At 41.6% G+C, this 23,667-nt stretch overlaps 2 protein-coding genes across 2 annotated transcripts; both read right to left on the bottom strand.

The window, feature by feature from the left end:
- Nucleotides 1–4,804: 4,804 nt before the first annotated feature.
- Nucleotides 4,805–13,093, bottom strand: LOC311501483 (sialidase-1-like). Its single transcript, XM_084563335.1, has 7 exons — nucleotides 12,852–13,093; nucleotides 12,199–12,388; nucleotides 11,650–11,912; nucleotides 8,721–8,903; nucleotides 7,031–7,250; nucleotides 6,168–6,404; nucleotides 4,805–6,064 (listed from the first exon to the last, which is right to left on the bottom strand). The coding sequence occupies exons 1-6, from the start codon at nucleotides 12,936–12,938 to the stop codon at nucleotides 6,184–6,186; spliced, it is 1,164 nt and encodes a 387-aa protein (XP_084419461.1). The 5' UTR covers nucleotides 12,939–13,093; the 3' UTR covers nucleotides 4,805–6,064; nucleotides 6,168–6,183.
- A 688-nt stretch (nucleotides 13,094–13,781) lies between these two features.
- On the bottom strand, nucleotides 13,782–23,664 carry LOC311501484 (sialidase-1-like). Its single transcript, XM_084563336.1, has 7 exons — nucleotides 22,241–23,664; nucleotides 21,665–21,854; nucleotides 21,083–21,345; nucleotides 19,184–19,366; nucleotides 17,548–17,767; nucleotides 15,581–15,817; nucleotides 13,782–15,477 (listed from the first exon to the last, which is right to left on the bottom strand). The coding sequence occupies exons 1-6, from the start codon at nucleotides 22,325–22,327 to the stop codon at nucleotides 15,597–15,599; spliced, it is 1,164 nt and encodes a 387-aa protein (XP_084419462.1). The 5' UTR covers nucleotides 22,328–23,664; the 3' UTR covers nucleotides 13,782–15,477; nucleotides 15,581–15,596.
- Nucleotides 23,665–23,667: the final 3 nt, after the last annotated feature.

Raw genomic sequence — 23,667 nt, 5'->3', positions numbered from 1 at the left:
CGAGCCGGTTTCCTGTTTCCATGATTTATCTCCTTCTTGAAACTTTCTTCTTTACTCCGGCAGAGAGTTAACATCCAAACGAGGAGACGGGTGTCGAATAATAGAGAAGGAAACCACCTCCTCTGCTCATCATATTGTGAACCCAGAAAGTCAAATTAGTCATATGACCAAAGTGGGCGGCCGCATGACCTGCGCCACGAACCGAAATAAAAAGGAAAGTGTAACAAATTATACTCGCTATTTTTTTATATTTTTTTTTTTTACCTATTTAAAAATGAGTATAACTATGTTTTGAGTATGTTGGAGGATTGTTAACAGTGGACTCTATCTGTCACCTAAAGAGCCGTCAATGGCTACTGGGTAATTTCGTGAGATGGGAGCCGTTTGGGACCTCTACGGTAAAATGAAAATGCGACTTTTATTTTTTATTTAAAACAACTTTCCAACTTGAAATAAACACTAATCTTAAATCCCAAGTCACTAACCACAAACCCCTACCTTATATAACCCGGCCCTTCAGCCCTTTGACCCCACTCTTTTCCCTCCAAACCATCCCATGAGAACAAAGAGATAGTGGATGTGAGTTTTATGGATTTTCACCTTTCTAATGATTCATTTGGTTGATACTACATATTGTTTGAAGATTTATTCATTGTTTGTGTTTCATTATAATAGATTCCTAAGTTTAGTCCTTTACCGAGAGAAAGTGAGTGTAGATGCACTACTGATGTAAGTGTAAAGACAACCTAATTTCTTATTATATATTTGATGCTCTCTAGATTTGTGATATTTCCTCTATTATTTTCTCCTCAATCGAAGAAGAAAATGCGATTGAGGTTCTCAAGTGACTCTTATGACTCTGGAATGCACGTCTAACATTTTATAGTCCCTCCATAAAATCAAGGATGTCAGATCCCTGCATTTCTGGTGGTAAACCTCCAAGATCTTTTTCTCTTGACACAGAACTCCATACAGAAAATTTGAATAAGTAACAACAAGTCTGATGCGACTGCTGAAACCAGACCTAGATTCTACAGCCATTCAATCATCACTCCAGTGGGGAAGGGATGGTTTGAATGTGCACACATACATTTTCTTTTTCTGTTCCTCTTTTTGGGAAAGTTGTTTGTCTCAGGTTAGCAATATTTTGAGATTAAACAGCTTTTCACCAAAGAAAATGTGATAATGTGGTGTGAATTTGGGTGGTGAGATAGAAAACAGATCACATTCCTCCTCCACAGAAGGACTGAAACACACAAACAAGGTCGGCACTAACGGCACATCTGCAGGGATCCAGCCTCGCTGCCACTTTTACACTGTCCATCCTGCTGCTGCTCTGATATGCCGCCAGTTTAATATCACAGTTTTATCATGCTGCTACTTGCTACATGCTTTTTTTTTTATGTGAACTCTTTCACACTATGCTTCCTCTACTATTCTACTCGATTTATTGTGGCTTATTTATTCTACTTTTATGTTATTTTACCTAACTGTCTTGTCTTTTTGTTGATATTTAGAGAGTAATACTGAAAAAAATAGTAAAAAGGCTGCTAACTGGCAATGAAAGCATAATGACAGCGGTCAATGAGGTGTTTTAACTGTATCTTGTACTACTGTACTAGAAGTTGTTATAACAACCACAGCTTGAAACAGGAACTAAGCTCGTTCTCACTTCTTCATTTAGACAGAATAGTACTATATTTTTAGCTAGTCAAAATCTTAAACAAGTGAACTAGTTAAAATACATTAGATATGCAGGAACATAAACTATGTATAATGCTCCAAAAATGTATGAAAAGATAATCTTAGCATCTTTATTTGGAGAAAACTACTTTGAGATATAATCTCTCTGTAATCACTACTGATGTGATGTGACTGACTAACATGTCAGTAGATAACCACAGTACCTTCGTACTCTCTCACCTGGATGCCGTAGCCCGGCCCGGCCACAAAGGCCTTGACTCCGAGCTGGACCGAGAGGTCTCTGGGCGTGCTCCAGCTGAGGCCGTTGTCCTTGCTCTCCACCATCATGGTGTTGGACGGGCTACAGTAGTGGAGGTGGAAGCAGTAGCTGTAGATCAGAATCACTGAGCCCACCTCCTCGTCCACCACCACGGAGCCCAGATTCAGCCCGTCCGGCACCGTTCCATCGTCCACGATAAAGGAGGTCGGGGACCAGGTGGCTCCTGAAGGGACGGTAGATTAGGACAACCTTACAACCGTATAGACAAAATCATCCACCTTTACCATTCATCACCAACAACTGTTAACTTCTCCAAAATAAACTATTGGAACTTGGAACGCTGTCTGGATCCTGTGTTTAAATGTGCACCCAACATCTGATGTTCAGTGAATCACTGCCACTGTCACACGTTGAGGCTGCCATTTCAGTGTCCAGCTCAAGCTGCTCCTTTTTTCCTCCTTAGGATCTCTGTCTGCTCCTCCAAAGCATGCTTCTCCTTTAAAGCAGCAGCACGAGCCATTAGTGCGGCCTTTTCAGCCTCTGCTTTGATGCGTGCAGATGAAGTACAAGATTTACCACTTTTGGAGCTTTTGTGACTTAACCGTTTACTGGGTGTATTTGACTCAGCATTTGAAATGCTGTCATGAGGCTCAACACGAACATCCTCTTCATCATTGTCACCAGCCTGAGCAGCAGAGCAACTCTCAGTTTTAGACAACCACTTGCTCACATCAGCAATGAAACCATTCACATTCAACATCTTTGCTTTGTACCATGTTTCATGTTTTGTTGCTTCATCTTTAGATAATAACCCCAATAAAGTCACATGTGCTTGTTTTGCTTCATCACACACCACTTATACTTGAAAAATGTACCTACATTTCACCTCATTTGCAATTGTTTATTTTAGTTTAGACAATTTATTCAGTTTAGTTTTTCTTTCTTTTTGTAAATTGTCAACTTTTTCCATAAATGCTCTGGGTGTTAAATGTCTAATGCGTTTGTTTTTTTGTTTTTTTCTCACAGCGTCCGTTTCTCGCTCTTTCACACCCGCATCAAGTTCAGTCTGGACAGCTTTTCTTCAACAAATGAGCCGCAAGGTTGCGCATTTTCCTCTTCCATATTTAAAACGCCAGTGGCTTTCAAGCACACGGAGAGTTAGGGCCTGTCCACACAGAAACGCAAAAACGCAGAAGTTTGCATCGTTTTGGCCGATCGTCCATACGTATCCTGTAAACGCATTGCCCTAAGGCTACCTTTACACGGAAACTATCTGAACCAAAAGCGCAAAAGTGGCGTTTCGTTTTCACTTTTAACTCCGCATTTAGACGAGCGTTTCTGAAACAAATCTGTGTTCAAACGGAAACGCAAAAGTGTGTGAAATTTCATACACATAGATGCAGTATACCGCCAGATGGCTAGGTGGCAACACTCCCAATAGTGCCTGCGTGGAGGTATTTACTTTTCTTCTACTTTTCCACGCTTAGCGCGCGAAATACATTAACCAAAACAACCACTTGGATACAAATTATTGCGGCTAGGGCCTGTTGAACCTCCATCGTGGAGCTCGACATGTTGTTTACTTGTTTTTCCGGTCCTGTCGCATGCTTGTCACGTCATTTCTATTCGACGAGAAACGCAGTTTTGCGTTATTCACCCTTTGCACGGTGACGCGAGGGTGGAGCGTTTTTAAGATTTCCACTCTGGAGGGTGGTTTCACTTTTTTGCGTTTTCAACCACCAAAAACGCCGTCACCATCTAAACGATATAGGACATCCGATAAAATGTTTTGCGCTTTTCACCTCCAATCGTTTCCGTGTAAAGTGCCCCTTAAACGCACTTTTCTGAAAACGGGTCCCAGGGTGGAGAAATTCGCAAACGCACCTCTTGCGTTTCTGTGTAGACAGACAGAAACGGAGAAAACGATGATGTCATCGCCACACCCCTCCACACACAGAAACGCAAGAGGTGCGTTTTCGAATTTTTCCACCCGGGACCCGGTTTCAAAAAAGTGCGTTTTAGGGCTATGCGTTTATAGGATTCGTGTGGACGATCGGCCAAAACGATGCAAAACAAATATGCGTTTACACCAAAAAGCGTTTCTGTGTGGACGGCCCCTTAGTCTACATCCACGAAACAGTACGTCTTAAAGGCGCAGTTAGTTTAAGACGGTCGCGACCAATGCATTAGATTTACGCTCATATTTTGTGTGCACACACATATTTACACCTGCCATTCATTTGTGTCAGCGCTGCACATACCCCAAACATTGGCCAGCGAAGGTGGTCTGATGTCCCGATCTAAACCTCCAGCAGGTGATCGATGCAGTCGAGCCGTATCCGCCGTAACGCGATGGTCCAACGACGAACCTCTCTGAGTCCCCATATGCACACGATGCATCCCGATGGTCCAAAATTAAGAAGTTTTTGACCTCCCAAATTTCAGCCGCGACTGATTGCTTATTTGTAGATTGTTATGACTTGTAACCCGGAGGAACTGATGCTGAAACTTTCTTCACTTTAAATCAAAATGCATTCATTTGCAGACTATCCACACTCCACACCTGTGAATAACATGAACTTCATGAATGTCTTCTGACCAGCCTCAGCCGTGACAATTACACCCCCTAGTGTGCAAGAGGAGTGAAACCAAGAAAATACAAATGAATATATAGCTCCTACATGTAAAAAATAGCAATATTCCTTTTTTATTATCATCCTAATTTAATGGGACGCACAGCATAAACAGTTTATGTTGGAACATCGAGCCTGTTGATTTTATTTTTAAATATATTAAAGTAAAACACTGGTAAAATGAGATGTAATATGAGAGAGACATTCAAAGTAATCTTCATATCTGAGATATTTAGTTTTAAACCAAGCCCTTCTATTACACAACAGAAATAAAAAAAAACCTCTCTCCATCACATATTTTACAAAAAAGAACGAAAAATTTGTAACTGTGCTCGACAATGGTTAGATTTCTTTGCATCTGTGACACAACAAACGAAGCAATATGCGTCTGTCAGGAATAATTTATTTATTCTGCAAACATCCTGAACCCAGCTTCACCTTCGCTCCCAAATCTACACTCACACGCCAAAACATTAGGTACATGCAACTTCATTCCTGTTATAATGTTGAAACAATGTAAGAAAGGTGGTAATTCAACTGTTCGACCAGTTTGGAAGAAGTTGTTTGTGGTGCCGTTAACCTGTTAAACGATAAAGTGTTATTTACCCTGGTCCACTGACTACGATGTGGTTGTCAAATTAACTGTAAAATGTGTTGATACAACACAATACACTTCAATAGTAGCACAAATGCTTCCAACGTGAAAACACAGTTATTTCCCATAACCTTCATGAAGCTGTGATTTAATGCAGGACTGTCATATTATAAAGCATTAATTTTCACTAGTGTACCTAATTAACTGGCAAGTGAGTGTATGTGAAGTATGGATTGATTACAGAAAAAAAAGAAACCCCACAATATATTTTGCATAAGTACAAAAGAAGCTACTTTGGCCATGTTATGCATCACACACTCACCCATTCACATTCAATGACACACACACACATCTGATTTAAAAATTGCAAAATTAAACAACATTCAAGTGCTAAATTACAACAAAAAAGGCTTTTAACGTTATTTTACACAATTAGTGGTGGCTCCAAAGACAGAGCTAATTTCAACCACAATGAATTCATGGCACATGATAGGGAAGAAAATCATAATTACAAGCACTGACCCATATATAAATGAAGTAGGCTACTTCTCTAAGAACGCAGTGAAATTTCAGATATATTTTCTCCCATATCTCCAGCTTTGTCAGATCACGAATCTAACAAAATATTGTGACTGTGCAATTTTTTTTGATAAAACAAACACCGTAGATGTAGGAATTTCAGAGAACAGAATGACAGATTAAGAGGAAAATGTTTAAGATAGATATATCACAGTATGAAGACAAACCGCTGGACATTCATAGATGATGCAGATGGTTTTTCCCTGTTTTAAATTTCATAGAGTGTATTTTTCTTCCTGAGAAAGTCCCTGGAGCAAACAACCTCTTCCTCTTTTTCCCTTAAAAGGCTTGAATCTGGTAGACAAACACAAGGTGAGATCAAAACAAGAGTCGTGCTGTGATATAATAAATCTATCAAGGTTGCATTGTTACTCATTCATGACCTCTTTCTCCTCACCTCCTGCCCATGCGCTCTACAGGCCGCCATACAGGTGGATCTTGACGAAGGAGATGGTCTCGTCATAGTCCTTGTGGCCCTTCTCATAAACGACAAAGATGTACTTCCGGTCCTGTACAGACCCAGTGTCCAGAGACGTCATGCTGGAGTAGCCGCTGGGTCCCGCCCATATCTGGAGACTTTGATCCACCCAAGATGTACCATTTGTCAGCGACCACCGTAAGGTTAGGTTTATTCCTGGGAGATAAAGCAATTTAATTTTTTCATAGCTCGTCTTTCATCTCTTTAACAAGGGCAGTTGTGTTTAATTCAAACTGGAATATTCCCAATTATTGTAGCTATTGTGGCCCCATAGATCATGAATTTGCACTCTTCATGCAGGTCACTGCATCTACAGCAAAGACGCTCCTCGGGTTTCACTGATACACATGTAATTACAGATTTGCCTCATAAGATATTGTTTTGTCAGAGAAAGTCAGCCTCATAGATGTAAAGGAACCAGCAGATGAATATGCAGAGGCACTCTCGGATGGAGATCACTAATGCAGATAGAAAAATGGATGTTCCAGGCAACTATTTTCTTATTTGCTTACTAATAAATAGCTAACAAAGAAGAAATAAACATGGGAAATACAATCTACTGCATATCTTAGTCCCTTGTAGGGCTTTGCCTCTCATCCAAGTAGCTTCTTGGAGTTTTCTTTTCAAGAAACCCAACAACAGCTGCACTTGTTTCACTGTTGTTTTTTGGATATCTCTTACCAGGGCGGCTGAAAACATTCACAGACATGATATTTCTAGTTTTACTTCAGTGGTAACAGAGTTTGGAGGAAGAAGAGATTGTGACTCTTTGCGGTTCGTACTTTTCTGGTCGCTGGAGGGGTTGGTGAAGTAGAGCACTCCATTTTTTTGCAGCGCTCCGGCTGCTACCACAGGATCCACCAGCTTGGTATCGAAGGTCAGATTATCTACGGGCAGGGTCAACCCTCCGTCGTAGCTTCTCACCACCACGCGACAGCGACAGTGGTAGTTGTTCTGGTTCCGCACGTTGATGACGATGCTGCCATCCGTCATCTCAACTGGCTGCACAAGGAAAGAGATGTAGGGAAGGACATCTATTTGTGATTTCAGATCAGTTTAAAAGTTTAAACAACCACTGACTGATACTGTATGTGATTAATTATGAGACCTTGGTATCACTGCAGAAAACAAACCCAATGAGATAAGAAGTTTTAAAATTAAAGAAAGAAAAAAATGACAGCAGCATTTTTTGTCCACTAGAGGGCAGAAGACCTAAATACAACTAACTAGTGTAGTTACCAACTTCCTACAGGTCAGCAGAACATCCTGTCCTACCGCTGCACTGTGTGGTTCAGCAGTTGCACAGAGGAGGACAGGAAGTCGGCAGAGCGAACTGTCAGCTCACCATTTGCACTATTGTTTAATTGTTTACTGTTTTAAAATGCTGCTTTGTATCATCATTCAGATTCAGATTCAGATTCAGAAAACTTTATTTGTCCCCGGGGGGCAATTTAAGGCACAGGTGAGCAGCTTAACGTGCAAGTACAGACATTTTAAGGTGCAAAAGAGACAGAAACAGAACAGGATACAAAATACAAAGTATATATACAAGTTATACAAGTTACCATGCCATAAATGTTATGGCTGTCCAAAATATCCATGGATGTAAGTAAAGTGACTAAAGTGCAAATGTAAACAGTACCAATCATTGTACCAATTACAATAATTTCCGTGCCACTGTGTGCTTTTATTGAATATTTTGTATTTTATTATGTATATAGCTGCTCTAGATTTTTTTTTATCTTTATGGTGCTATAGTTTCTATTTTTTATTGCTCCTGAACCAAAGAGCTGCCAAACTGTATTTCGTTGTTTTTCACCGGACAGTGACAATAAAACTAACCCTAACCTCCTTTGGTGCTGAGTAGACAAGTTACAAAACAAAAATACATTTGTCATGGTCGTAAATTTCTTGCCAACTGCTGCCAGAAGATGTCTTAATGAAAGTACTAAGAATTATAGTAACTCTGCACCGTGCAAAACTAAAACAAAAGTTCTGAAATAAGAGAAATTTAATATGACTGCAGCGTTTAATGAAGTGTTTCGCTTCTCTTTGAGTATGACTCATTTCCTGTGCAAACCTTGAGGTGCCATTCAAAGTTTTAGTTGTCATTGTGGTTTTGCTTTGTTCTGCCTTCACCGTGGACAGTATATCCAAGTACTAAGTATTTCTTACATCTTCATGAATTGTTGGAATAAAATAACTATGCCTAGAACCTAGAAACGTGGATGTTTCAATTAGCAAAGCTTTAGTTTTGCAGTTCTTATAGCCAGTATTGACCAACAATACACAGTCAACTCTTCTCCGTCACATTTGTATATACTTTGTATTTTGTATCTTGTTCTGTTTCTGTTTTTTTGCACCTTAAAATGTCTGTACTTGCACGTTAAGCTGCTCACCTGTGCCTTAAATTGCCCCCCGGGGACAAATAAAGTTTTCTGAATCTGCATTGTAACGTGACAGCGAACATACCTGGCATTCGTCAGGGTTGAAGTCCTGTGCTTTCTTCGGCTGGTTGTACGGGATGCTTTTCAGCGCCGCACCGTTGTACCAGTTTTGTCCGTGGTCGTCGCTCAGGATGCAGAAAACACCGTCGCCCTCGATGGTTCCATGTCCACAAACCACCAGTCGTCCCTTTGCTGGCTCGTAACGCTTCTGTAGTTAAAAAGACACAAAAGGGATGTCACACAGAGGCATCGGTGTCAACATGTTAAAATGAAAATACACTTCGTGTCATCTCTAGTCTTCCTGACTGCTTCCTACAAGGATGACTGTCGTCTTGCTTAATATAAAGAGTATAAAAATAAAAATAACAGTATAATCATGACAAATATCTCATAAAATAAACCCAGAATAACATTTTTAATCTAAATGGGTCCTAATTCATGTGAAGGTTGAGTGTGCAAAAACCAGCAGGGATGTTCACAAAACATAATAGCTCATAATAGCTGATAATGGCTCATGGAGAGGAATAAGCAATTATAGCTCGCATTTGATTATATATAATGATCCTGGTCCGTTATAAACGCAGTCCAAAAATAAAGCTATCCGTTGACATATTTGGAAACTGCTTCAAGTTGTGCATTTTCACAATTATCACCTACACCAGTACTGTTTTCTTTCTATCTACCAGCTCGGCCACAAACAGATGCTTCCAGATAAAAGGAGCTTTTTCGACTGCGCTTGACGCTTTAGTGCTTTATCTGGAGGTTTAAAGCTCTCGGTTCTAAAGTAAAATAAGATAAAAAATAACATAAGATAAGCTCACCGCTTATTTATACCACAGAGGGGAAATGTGCAGAGTTCGGTAACGCATCTTGAGACAAACTGGGTGTGATAACGGCTTAAGCTCCTCTCGGAAATGGTAAAGTGTTGATAATATTACAAAACAGAGCACACACTTTTTAGCTAAAATCCATTTTACTGCTCACGACATCCACAGCAGTTCAGTGCTTGGTTCCTGTCTGCTTCTCCAAAATGGGAGCGCACTGACCGCCATTTACTCTTGGAGCACTTCAAAATAGAAGAATGAAATCTTCAAACCTAAGATTAAGACAATCTAACATCACCATCAACAACACTAGCAATTCTGTCAAACACCTGGGAATATGAAACACAGCTTTGAAGATGAAGAAGAAAATGCGATTGAGGTTCTCAAGTGACTCTTGTGACTCTGGAACGGACGTCTAACATTTTATAGGCCCTCCATGAAACTAAGGATGTCAGATCTCTGCATTTCTGGTGGTGAACCTCCAAGATCTTTTTCACAGAACTCCATACAGAAAAGTTGAACAAGTAACAACATGCCTGATACGACTGCTGAACCCAGGGGGGGCGGGGGATGGTTTGAATGTGCACACTTATACACTGCCTGGGCAAAAAAAAAGTCGCCACCTGGATTTCACTAAGCAAATAGGTACGAGCCTCCTATCGGATAATAACTGCATGCGTGATTATCTTTCAGCTGGCGACAAGTTATTTAACCCCACCTGATGCAATGAGTACCTTCCCATTTCTTAAACAACCGTGTTGAAAGACACATCCTGTGGTTGTGGAAAAGATGTTAGTTTGTCTGATAAGGGTCGAATCATTGGCATGCATCAAGCAGAGAAAACATCTAAGGAGATTGAAGAAACTACTAAAATTGGGTTAAGAACTGTCCAACGCATTATTAAAAACTGGAAGGATAGTGGAGAACTGCTAAAGTAAGAGCATTTCCACACATACAATGTGAAGGGAACTCAAGGGATTGGGACTGAACAGCTGTGTAGCCTTAAGAAAACCATTAATCAGTGAGGATAACAAGAAAAAAAGGGTTCAATTTGCTAGTTAGCATAAAGATTGGACTCTAGAGCAATGGAAGAAGGTCATGTGGTCTGATGAGTCCAGATTGACCCCGTTTCAGAGTGATGGGGGCATCAGGGTAAGAAGAAAGGCAGATGAAGCGATGCACCCGTCATGTCTAGTGTCTACTGTAATAAAAGTTAAAGGTGGTCCAACAACCATTTTTTTGGTGGCGACTTTTTTGTTTTGGCCAGGCAGCTTATTTTCTGTTTCTGTTCCTCTTTCTGGGAAAGTTATTTGTCTCAGGTTGACAATATTTTGTCATGAGATTAAACAGCATCTGTCTGCACTTTTTAAAGCAGATGTGATAATGCGGTGTGAATTCGGATGGTGAGATTTCTTTGATAGAAAACCGATCACACCCTCTCCTCCACAGAAGGACTGAAACACACAGACAAGGTCGGCACTAACGGCACATCTGCAGGGATCCAGCCTCGCTGCCACTTCTACACTGTTCATCCTGCTGCTGCTCTGATATGCCGTCAGTTTAATGTCACAGTTTTATCATGCTGCATATCATTTTATTTATTTTTTAATATGAAATCTTTTAAACTATGCTTCCTCCACTATTTTACTCGCTTTATTGTGGCTTATTTATTCTACTTTTATGTCATTTTACCTAACTGTCTTGTCTTTTTGTTGATATTTAGAGAGTAATACTGAAAATAAATAGTAAAAAGGCTGCTAACTGGCAATGAAAGCATTATGACATGTTTTGACTGTATCTTGTCAAACTACTGTACTAGAAGTTGTTATAACAACCACAGCTTGAAACTAGAACTGAACTCGTTCTCACTTCTTCATATGAACAGAATAATGCTGTATTTTTAGCTAGTTCAAAATCAATTGAATCAAAAACAAGTGAGCTAGTTAAAATACATTAGTTATGCAGGAACATAAACTATGTATAATGCTCCAAAAATGTATGAAAAGATAATCTTAACATCTTTATTTGGAGAAAACTACTTTGACATATAATCTCTCTATAATCACTACTGATGTGATGTGACTGACTAACATGTCAGTAGATAACCACAGTACCTTCGTACTCTCTCACCTGGATGCCGTAGCCCGGCCCGGCCGCAAAGGACTTGACTCCGAGCTGGACCGAGAGGTTTCTGGGCGTGCTCCAGCTGAGGCCGTCGTCCCTGCTCTCCACCATCATGATGCTGGACGGGCTGCATTGGTAGTGGTGGAAGCAGTAGCTGTAGATCAGGATCACCGAGCCCACCTCCTCGTCCACCACCACGGAGCCCAGATTCATCCCGTCCGGCACCAGTCCATCGTCCATGAAAAAGGAGGTCGGGGACCAGGTGGCTCCTGAGAGGACAGTAGATTAGGACAACCTTTACACCATATACTTTAATATTTTACGTTTCATTTATGTGTTGGCTCAGTTTTCTCACAGTTTCTGCTTTTGTGTACATATGTTTAAACTGTCATCAGGCAGTTTCCTTAATGTTTTGTAAAATCATTTGAGAAATATTCAGCAGATGAAATCAGTTCTTGACTTTCAGAAACAATAATATGAGGTTTTCCCCATTTATGAGCGTTGTGTTGAGCTTGTGCACGTGTACAAGCTGCGTGTTTGTGGCGGTGCACCTGCCTTTATCCGTGGACCGCCGGAGTGCAAAAAACTTTGCCCCAACATCGCCGGATGACATCTTCCTTGCTTCGGAGAAAGCCAGCAGGCTTCCCTTTGGGGTGAAGGTGAGCAGAGGGATCCTGTAGGTGTTCACCTCCCCCTGGGTTCCGCTCACCCACAGCAGCTGCTCGTCATACACCAGAGGGTTTATCTGAAAGAGGACGGAGAGTGAAGACGGGGACAAAATAGGCTGACTAATGGGGAAAGTTGTCCCTGGGCGTTTCAGTTAGGGCAGGAGTTATATCTCATGAGGCATCATGTGTCATATTACAATCTCAGGTGATGGCCTTACTTTCAGTTCAGTTAATACATTGCTAAACATTAACCATGAGGCCACAGTAAGGTAAAACTGAACAAAAAGTTTGCTCAATTTAAAAACCAACATGCAAAGGCTGGACAAAGATAAGAGAAACACACAAAATAAGTGTGGAAATCAAGTTGAATCCCTTCTTCAGATTACACATTCAGTAGTTGACGTTGAGTGCAGCCTGAAGGGCTGGAAATCAAGTTAAATCGTTTCTTTAGATTAAACATTCACTAGTTGTGTGCAGCCTGCAGGGCTTCCGTCTCGTGTTAAAGCGTTAAATCTAGCGGCTAACTGTAGTTTCTTGTACCTGCAGGGAACCGCTGACACAAACACAGAGAGACAACGCGGCGGAGAGCAGGAGGGACAGTGCGGGGAGCCGGCTTCCTGTTTCCATGATTTAACTCCTTCCTGAAACTTTCTTATTTACTCCGGCAGACAGCTAACATCCAAACGAGGAGACGGGGGTCGAAATAAATCCACAAAAGCAAAAACAAGCAGAGGAATACAGACGGAAACCACCTCCTCTGCTCATCATATTATAAACCCAGAGAGTCGAGTTAGTCATATGACCAAAGTGGGCGGTCACATGACCTGCGTCACGAAACAAAATAAAAAGGAAAGCGTCATATATATATATAATATTTTTACTGATTTAAAAATGAGTAGCCTACGTTTTGAGTAGTTTTTTTATTTTATATTTTTATGTAATAATTCTCATTAAATTTACTTGTCCTTTACATGTAACAATTTTACAAATTGTAAAATATACGGCCACGTTACTTATACTAACGTCCGACCGGACGTTAGAATGACGACGCGGAGTTGATGGCAAACGTTTGTTTTATTAACGGAACCTCAAAAAAAAATAAAAAATAAAAAAATAAAAAATAAATAAAAATTATCGGAACCTCAATAGTTACCGTCGGCCACAACTACGCCAAAGAAACAACAATAACCGTTATATGAGTTAACTGTAGCAGTTAACAGCAGTTGACTGATATAACGGTTCTCCGTTCTTTCTCTGCTCACTCTAACTTTCCCAAAACACAACACACACACACGACTCTCCCTTCCTCACACCCACCCCCTCGTTTCTCATCCAACCACATACCTGCCCCGTTTCCGTTTTTCACAATGTTCTTTTAATTTGTTGATTTGCATAAAATTCACTGTTGTGACCGAGTCCCAATTTTCAGCCGCGACTGATTGCTAATTTGTAGATTGATCTGACTTGTAACCCGGAGAAATTGATGCTGAAACTTTCTTTACTTTAAATCAAAATGAATTTATTTGCAGATTAACCACTCTCTTTTCCATACATAATCCAAACTAAAAAAAAAAAAAAAATACAGGTCCTTCGAGGACAGTCAACAACTGTTTGCTTCTCCCCAAAATAAGCAACACCTGTGATTCGTAACATGAACTTAAATTTCTTGTGACCAGCCTCAGCCGTGACAATTACACCCCCTAGTGTGCAGGAGGAGTGAAACCAAGAAAAAAACAAACGAATATATAGCTCCTACATTCACTGCAAAAAAAGCAATATTCCCTTTTTATTATCGTCCTAATTTTATGGGACGCACAGCATAAACAGTTTATGTTGGAACATCCAGCCTGTTGATTTTATTTTTAAAATATATTAAAGTAAAATTGGTAAAATGAGATGTAATATGAGAGAGACGTTCATGAAAATACACAAGAGTGACATTCAAAGTCGCTACTAAAGTACAAAGGTTTAAACCAAGCCCTTCTATTACACAACAGAAATTTAAAAAAAAGTCTCTCCATCACGTATTTTATGAAAAAGAAAGAAAAATTTGTAACTGTGCTCGACAATGGTTAGATTTCGTTGCATTTATGACACAACGCACGAAGCAATATGCGTCTGTCAGGAAAAATTTATTTATGCTACAGACATAGATCTCGAACCCAGCTTCACCTTCGCTCCCAAATCTACACTCACATGCCAAAACATTAGGTACATCCAACTTCATTCCTGTTATAATGTTGAAACAATGTAAGAAAGGTGGTAATTCAACTATTCGACCAGTTTGGAGGATGTTGTTTGTGGTGCCGTTAACCTGTTACACAATAAAGTGTTATTTACCCTGGTCCACTGACTACGATGTGGTTGTCAAATTAACTGTAACATGTGTTGATACAACACAATACACTTCAATAGTAGCACAAATGCTTCCAACATGAGAACACAGTTAAATCAACGTACCTCTCTGTTATTTCAAACATATGTTGAAAGCATTAATTTTCACTAGTGTACCTAATTTACTGGCAAACTAGTGTATGTGAAGTACAGACTGATTACAAAAAAAAAAAAAAAAAGAGAAGAAACCCCATAATATATTTCGCATAAGTACAAAATAAGCTACTTTGGCCATGTTATGCATCACACACTCACCCATTCACATTCATTGAAATGACGCACACACACATCTGATTTAAAAATTGCGAAATACATTCAAGTGCTGAATTACAACAAAAAAGGCTTTTAACGTTATTTTACACAATTAGCGGTGGCTCCAAAGACAGAGCTAATTTCAACCAGAATGAATTCATGGCACATAATAGGGAAGAAAATCATAATTACAAGCACTGACCCATATATAAATGAAGTAGGCTACTTCTCTAAGAATGCTGTAAAGTTTCAGATATATTTTCTCCCATATCTCTAGCTTTGTCAGATCACGAATCTAACAAAATACTGTGACTGTGCTTTTTTTTTTGTAGATGTAGGAGAACAGAAAGACAGATTAAGAGGAAAATGTTTAAGATAGATATATCACAGTATGAAGACAAACCGCTGGACATTCATGGATGATGCAGATGGTTTTTCCCTGTTTTTAAGTATATTTTTCTTCCTGAGAAAGTCCCTGGAGCAAACAACCTCTTCCTCTTTTTCCCTTAAAGGCTTGAATCTGGTAGACAAACACAAGGTGAGATCAAAACAAGAGTTGTGCTGTGATATAATAAATCTATCGAGGTTGCATTGTTACTCATACATGACCTCTTTCTCCTTACCTCCTGGCCATGTGCTCTACTGGCCGCCATACAGGTGGATCTTGACGAAGGAGACGGTCTCGTCATAGACCTTGTGGCCCTTCTCATAAATGACAAAGATGTACTTCCGGTCCTGTACAGACCCACTGTCCAGTGACGTAATGCTGGAGTAGCCGCTAGGTCCCGCCCATATCCGTAGACTTTCATCCACCCAAGACATACCATTCGTCAGCGACCACCGTAAGGTTAGGTTTACTCCTGAGAGATAAAGCAATTTAATTTAACAAGAGCAATTGTGTTTATTTCAGCCTGAAATTATCCCAATTAATGTGGCTATTGTGCCCCTATAGATCATGCTAAATTTGCACTCTTCATGCAGGTCAGTGCAGCTACAGCAAAGATGCTCTTCGGGTTTCACTGAAACACATGTAATTACAGATTTGCCCCTTAGATAAAGTCAGCCTCATGCATGTAAAGGAACCAGCAGATGAATATGCAGAGGCACTCTTGGATGGAGATCACTAATGCAGATAGAAAAATGGCCGTTCCAAGCAACTATTGTCTTATTTACTTACTAATAAATAACTAACAAAGAAGAAATAAACATGGGAAATACAATCGACTGCTCCTCCTTGAACCGTCACCTTATCGATGTGGAGGAGTTTGAGTGTCCTAATGAGGAGTTTGAGTGTCCTAATGACCCTAGGAGCTATGCTGTCCGGGGCAATTTGCCCCTGGTAGGGTCTCCCAAGGCAGACTGGTCCTAGGCGAAGGGCCAGACAAAGAACGGTTCAGAAGACCCTTTATGAAGAAAAAGGCTAAGGGTCCGTGTACCCGGCCCGGAGGGTTACCGGGGCCCCATCCTGGAGCCAGGCCTGGGGCTCGTGGGCGAGCGCCTGATGGCCTTCGCCCATGGGTTCCGGACGGGCCCAGCCCGAACGGGAGACATGCCTCCCTGTAGGCCCACCACTTGCAGGAGGAGCATAAAGGGTCCGGTGCATTGTGGATTGGGCCTTGGCAGTCTGATCCTTGGTTATGAAAGCTGGCTTTTGGGACATGGAATGTCACCTCTCTGGCGTGGAAGGAGCCGGAACTTGTAGAAGAGGTTGAGCGCTATCGACTAGATATAGTCGGCCTCACCTGGACACATAGCGTTGGGTCTGGAATAGGGCTAAACGATATGGACAAAATTTCATATCTCGATATTCATGCCAGATATCTCGATATTGAGCGTCTGAACCATTTTTTAAAGCCCTCTTTCGAGACTGTGTACACGGGTACCATGTCTTTTGCAATGTGGTAACCCTAGCCCAAGTCCTTGAGAGGGGTTGGACCCTCTTCTTTGCTGGAGTTGCTCAGGGTGAGAGGCTGGGGTTGGGGTGGGCTTTTTGCTTGCCCCTGGACTCTCTGCCTGTACGTTGGAGTTCTCCCGGGTGGACGAAAGGGTTGCAGTTCAGCAGTTCAGAGTACCCACCCTTTTTGGAGGCCCTAGGACGGACGCTGGATGGCGCCCCGACTGGGGACTCCATTGTCCTGCTGGAAGACTTTAACGCTCATGTGGGCAAAGACAGTGTGACCTGGAGGGGCGTGATTGGGAGGAATGGCCTACCTGATCTGAACTCGAGCGCTGCTCAGTTATTGCACTTCTGCAGGAGTTGCAGTTTGTCCATAACTAACACCATGTTCGAACATAAGGTTGTTCATCGGTGCTCTTGGCACCATGTCGGCCTACGTCGTAGGTCGATGATTGACTTTATAGTCATATCATCTGACCTGCGACCGTATGTTCTGGACACTCGAGTAAAGAGAGGAGCAGAGCTGTCAACTGATCACCACCTGGTGGTGAGTTGGATCAGATGGCAGAGGAAGACGCCACACAGACCTGGTAGGCCCAAACGAGCAGTGAGACAGACATGACATTTCTAGTTTTACTTCAGTGGTAACAGAGTTTGGAGGAAGAGGAGATTGTGACTCTTTGCGGTTCTTACTTTTCTGGTCGTTGGACGGGTTGGTGAAGTAGAGCACTCCATCTTTTTGCAGCGCCCCGGCTGCTACCACGGGGTCCACCAGCTTGGTATCAAAGGTCAGATTATCTATGGGCAGGGTCAACCCTCCGTCATAGCTTCTCACCACCATGCGACACCGACAGTGGTAGTTGTTCTGGTTCCGCACGTTGATGACGATGCTGCCGTCCGTCATCTCAACTGGCTGCACAAGGAAAGAGACGTAGGAAAGGACATCTAATTGTGATTTCAGATCGGTTTAAAAGTTTAAACAACCACTGACTGATACTGTATGTGATTAATTATGAGACCTTGGTATCACTGCACAAAACAAAGCCAATGAGATAAGAAGTTTTAAAATTAAAAAAAAGAAAAAAATGACAGCAGCATTTTTTGCCCACTAGAGGGCAGAAGACCTACATACAACTAACTAGTGTAGTTACCAACTTCCTACAGGTCAGCTATAGAGAGCATCCTGTCCTACCGCTGCACTGTGTGGTTCAGCAGCTGCACAGAGGAGGACACGAAGTCGGCAGAGCAAACCATCAGCTCACCATTACCCCCCATGAGAGACATCTACACAGGCCAGCTCCAAAAGAAAGCCAGTCACATCTACAGGGACCAAACCCACCCTGGATGTAGACTGTTCACCACACTGTCTTCTGGGAAGAGATACAGAGTTATCAAATCCAGAACTAATCGACTAAAAAAACAGCTTCTACCATCAAGCCATCAAATGCCTCACTCCTTCAGCCTCTCCTTCATAGACCGCTGTGCAATAACCCCCATATTTATTCCAGTCCACCTACCTCAATAGGCATATTTGCACGAACATAGGTACCATTTGCACTATTGTTTAATTGTTTACGGTTTTAAAATGCTGCTTTTTTCATCATTGTACCAATTACATTCATTTTTGTGCTATTGTGTGCTTTTATTGTATATAAAGTATTTTATTGTGTATATAGCTGCTCTAGTTTTTTATCTTTATGGTGCTATAGTTTCTATTTTTCCATTGCTCCCGAACCAAAAAACTGCCAAACTGTATTTTGTTGTTTTTCACCGGACAATGACAATAAAACTAACCCTAACTTCCTTTGGTGCTTGGTAGACAGTTTACAAAAAGCTGATCCGATCTCTTTTTCTTTTTAAAAAATACATTTGTCAAGGTCGTAAATTTCTTGCCAACTGCTGCCAGAAGATGTCTTAATGAAAGTACTAAGAATTATAGTAACGCTTCACTGTTCAAAACTAAAAGAAAAGTTCTGAAATAAGAGAAATATTATACGACTGCAACGTTTAATGAAGTGGCATGTTTCGCTTCTCTTTGGGTATGACTCATTTCCCGTGCAAACCTATCCAGTATAGTAAGAGAGGTGCCAGTAATCGGGAATCAGTCATTGTGGTTTTGCTTTGTTCTGCCTTTACCGTGGACAGTATATCTAAGTACTGAGGATTTCTTACATATTCATGAATTGTTGGAATAAAATAACTATGCCTAGAACCTAGAAACTTAAATGTTTCAATTAGCAAAGCTTTACTTTTGCAGTTCTTATAGCCAGTATTGACCAATAACACACAGTCAACTCATGTCCGCATTGTAACGTGACAGCGAACACACCTGGCATTCGTCAGGGTTGAAGTCATGTGCTTTCTTCGGCTGGTTGTACGGGATGCTTTTCAGCGCTGCACCGTTGTACCAGTTACGTCCGTGGTCGTCGCTCAGGATGCAGAAAACACCGTCGCCCTCGATGGTTCCATGTCCACAAACCACCAGTCGTCCCTTTGCTGGCTCGTAACGCTTCTGCAGTTAAAAAGACACAAAAAGGATGTCACACAGAGGCATGGGTGTCAACATGTTAAAATGAAAATACACTTAGTGTCATCTCTCGTCTTCCTGACTGTCATCTTGCTTAATAAAAACAATATAAAAAGTTTTTATAAAAAGGGCCTATAAAAATAACAGTATAATCATGACAAATATGTCATAAAATAAACCCAGAATAACATTTTTAATCTAAATGGGCCCTAATTCATGTGAAGGTTGAGTCTGCAAAAACCAGCAGGGATGTTCACAAAACATAATAGCTCATAATAGCTGATAATGGCTCATGGAGAGGAATAAGCTGCTAATTTGCACAATTATAGCTCACATTTGATTATATATAATGATCCTGGGGCAGCAAACGTTGCAGTCTGTTTTAAATGCATTCAATGCGTTTGTTCTAAGAATCCAAAAATAAAGCTATCCGTCGAAATATTTGGAAACTGCTTCAAGTTGTGCATTTTCACAATTATCACCTACACCAGTACTGTTTTCTTTCTATCTACCAGCTCGGCCACAAACAGATGCTTCCTGGTAAAAGGAGCTTTTTCGACTGCACCTGACGCTTAAGTGATTTATCTGGAGGTTTAAAGCTCTCGGTTCTAAAGTAAAATGAGATAAAAATAACATAAGGTAAGCTCACCGCTTATTTATACCACAGAGGGGGAAATGTGCAGAGTTCAGTAACGCATCTTGAGACAAACTGGGTGTGATAACGGCTTGAGTTCTACTCGGAAATGGTAAAGTGTTGATAATATTACAAATTTAGCTTTTTAGCTAAAATGCATTTTACTGCTCACCACATCCACAGCAGTTCAGTGCTTGGTTCCTGTCTGCTTCCCCAAAATGGGAGCGCACTGACCACCATCTACTCTTGGAGCATTCAAAATAGAAGAATGAAATCTTCAAACCTAAGATTAAGACAATCTAACATCGCCATCAACAATACTAGCAATTCTGTCAAACACCTGGGAATATGAAACCCAGCTTTGAAGAAGAAGAAGAAGAAAATGCGATTGAGGTTCTCAAATGACTCTTGTGACTCTGGAATGGACGTCTAACATTTTACAGGCCCTCCATCAAACCAAGGATGTCAGATCCCTGCATTTCTGCTGGTAAACCTCCAAGATCTTTTTCTCTTGACACAGAACTCCATACAGAAAAGTTGAATAAGTAACAACAAGCCTGATACGATTGCTGAACCCAGACCAGCGCCTGGATCCCACGAGCCTCCTATTGGATATTTACTGCATGGGTGATTATCTTTCAGCTGGCAACAAGTTATTTAACCCCAACTGATGCAATGAGTAGCTTCTCATTTCTTAAACAACCACGTCGAAAGACACATCCTGTGGTTGTGGAAAAGATGTTAGTTTGTCTGAGAAGGGTCAAATCATTGGCAGCATCAAGCAGAGAAAACATCCAAGGAGATTGTAGAAACTACTAAAACTGGGTTAAGAACTGTCCAACGCATTATTAAAAACTGGAAGGATAGTGGGGAACTGCTAAAGAAAGAGCATTTCCACACGTACAATGTGAAGGGAACTCAAGGGATTGGGACTGAACAGCTGTGTAGCCTTAAGAAAACCACTAATCAGTGAGGATAACCGGCTTCAATTTGCTAGGGAGCATAAAGATTGGAGCAAAACTACATTTTCAGTAGCAGATAACCACAGTACCTTTGTACTCTCTCACCTGGATGCCGAAGCCCGGCCCGGCCAGAAAGGCCTTGGCTCCGAGCTGGACCGAGAGGTCTCTGGGTGTGCTCCAGCTGAGGCCGTCGTCCCTGCTCTCCACCATCATTGTGCTGGACGGGCTGCAGTAGTAGTGGTGGAAGCAGACGCTGTAGATCAGAATCACTGAGCCCACCTCCTCGTCCACCACCACGGAGCCCAGATTCAGTCCGTCCGGCACCAGTCCATCGTCCACGATAAAGGAGGTCGGGGACCAGGTGGCTCCTGAGAGGACGGTAGATCAGGAGAACCTTTACACCATATACTTTAATATTTTATGTTTCATTTATGTGTTGACTCAGTTTTCCTCACAGTTTCTGCTTTTGTGTACATATGTTTAAACTGTCATCAGGCAGTTTCCTTAATGTTTTGTAAAATCATTTGAGAAATACTGAGCAGCTTTTACGCAAACGATGACATTAGTTCTTGACTTTCAGAAACAATAAAAGGAACGTAAACAATAATATGAGGTTTTCCCCATTTATGAGCATTGTGTTGAGCTTGTGCACGTGTACAAGCTGCGTGTTTGTGGCGGTGCTCCTGCCTTTGTCCGTGGACCGCCGCATTGCAATAAACTTTGCCCCAACATCGCTGGGTGACAACTTCCTTGCTTCAGCGAAAGCCAGCAGGCTCCCCTTTGGGGTGAAGGTGAGCAGAGGGATCCTGTAGGTGTTCACCTCCCCCTGGGTTCCGCTCACCCAAAGCAGCTGCTCGTCATTCACCAGAGGGTTGATCTGAAAGAGGACGGAGAGTGAAGACGGGGACAAAATAGGCTGACTAATGGGGAAAGTTGTACCTGGCCGATCCAGTTAGGGCAGGAGTTGTATCTCATGAGGTATCAGGTGTCAGATTTACAATCTCAGGTGATGCCCTTACTTTCAGTTCAGTTAATACATTGGTAAACATTAACCATGAGGCCACAGTAAGGCAAAACTAAACAAAAAGTTAGATTATTTTAAAAATCAACTTGCAAAGGCTGGACAAAGATAAGAGAAACACACAAAAAAGTGTGGAAATCAAATTAAATCCCTTCTTTAGATTAAACATTCACTAGTTGTGTGCAGCCTGCAGATCTCGTGTTAATACGTTAAATCTAGCGGCTAACTGTAGTTTCTTGTACCTGCAGGGAACCGCTGACACGAACACAGAGAGACAACGCGGCGGAGAGCAGGAGGGACAGTGCGGGGAGCCGGCTTCCTGATTCCATGATTTAACTCCTTCTTGAAACTTTCTTCTTTACTCCGGCAGACAGCTAACATCCAAACGAGGAGACGGGGGTCGAAATAAATCCTCAAAAGCAAAAACAAGCAGAGGAATACAGACGGAAACCACCTCCTCTGCTCATCAAATTATAAGCAGAGGACTGTAACAATTACAATTGTACAACCAGAAAGTCGAGTTAGTCATATGACCAAAGTGGGCGGTCACATGACTGATAAATAAAAAGGAAATACATACACTGAACAAAAATATAAACGCAACACTTTTGTTTTTGCTCCCATTTATCATTAGCTGAACTCAAAGATCTAAAACATTTTCTAAATACACAAAATAACCATTTTTCTCAAATATTGTTCACAAATCTGTCTGAATCTGTGATAGTGAGCACTTCTCCTTTGCCGAGATAATCCATCCCACCTCACAGGTGTGGCATACAGTATTAAGATGCTGATTAGACAGCATGAATATTGCACAGGTGTGTATATCTGGTGTGACCACCATTTGCCTCACACAGTGCAACACATCTCCTTCACATAGAGTTGATCAGGTTGTTGATTGTGGCCTGTGGAACGTTGGTCCACTCCTCTTCAATGGCTGTGCGAAGTTGCTGGATATTGGCAGAAACTGGAACACGCGGTCGTACACGCCGATCCAGAGCATCCCAAACATGCTCAATGTGTGACATGTCCGGTGAGTATGCTGGCCATGCAAGAAATGGGATGTTTTCAGCTTCCAGGAATTGTGTACAGATCCTTGCAACATGGGGCCGTGCATTATCATGCCGCAACATGAGGTGGTGGTCGTGGATGAATGGCACAACAGTGGGCCTCAGGATCTCGTCACGGTATCTCTGCGCATTCACAATGCCATCAATAAAATGCACCTGTGTTTGTCGTCCATAACATACGCCTGCCCATACCATAAGAGGTGAACATGTTGGATGTGGAGATCCTGGGCTGGTGTGGTTACACGTGGTCTGCGGTTGTGAGGCCGCTTGTATGTACTGCCAAATTCTCTGAAACGCCTTTGGAGGCGGCTTATGGTAGAGACATGAACATTCAATTCACAGGCAACAGCTGTGGTGGACATTCCTGCTGTCAGCATGCCAATTGCACGCTCCCTCAACACTTGCGACATCTGTGGCATTGTGCTGTGTGATAAAAATGAACATTTTTAGAGTGGCCTTTTATCGTGGCCAGCCTAAGGCACACCTGTGCAATAATCATGCTGTCTAATCAGCATCTTGATATGCCACACCTGTGAGGTGGGATGGATTATCTCGGCAAAGGAGAAGTGCTCACTATATGTAATACATTTTCTCATTAA

This window comes from Chelon labrosus, assembly GCF_963514085.1.
Source record: "Chelon labrosus genome assembly, chromosome: 16".
NCBI classification, from domain to species: Eukaryota; Metazoa; Chordata; class Actinopteri; order Mugiliformes; family Mugilidae; genus Chelon; species Chelon labrosus.
This window is presented reverse-complemented; position numbering and strand designations above follow the sequence as displayed.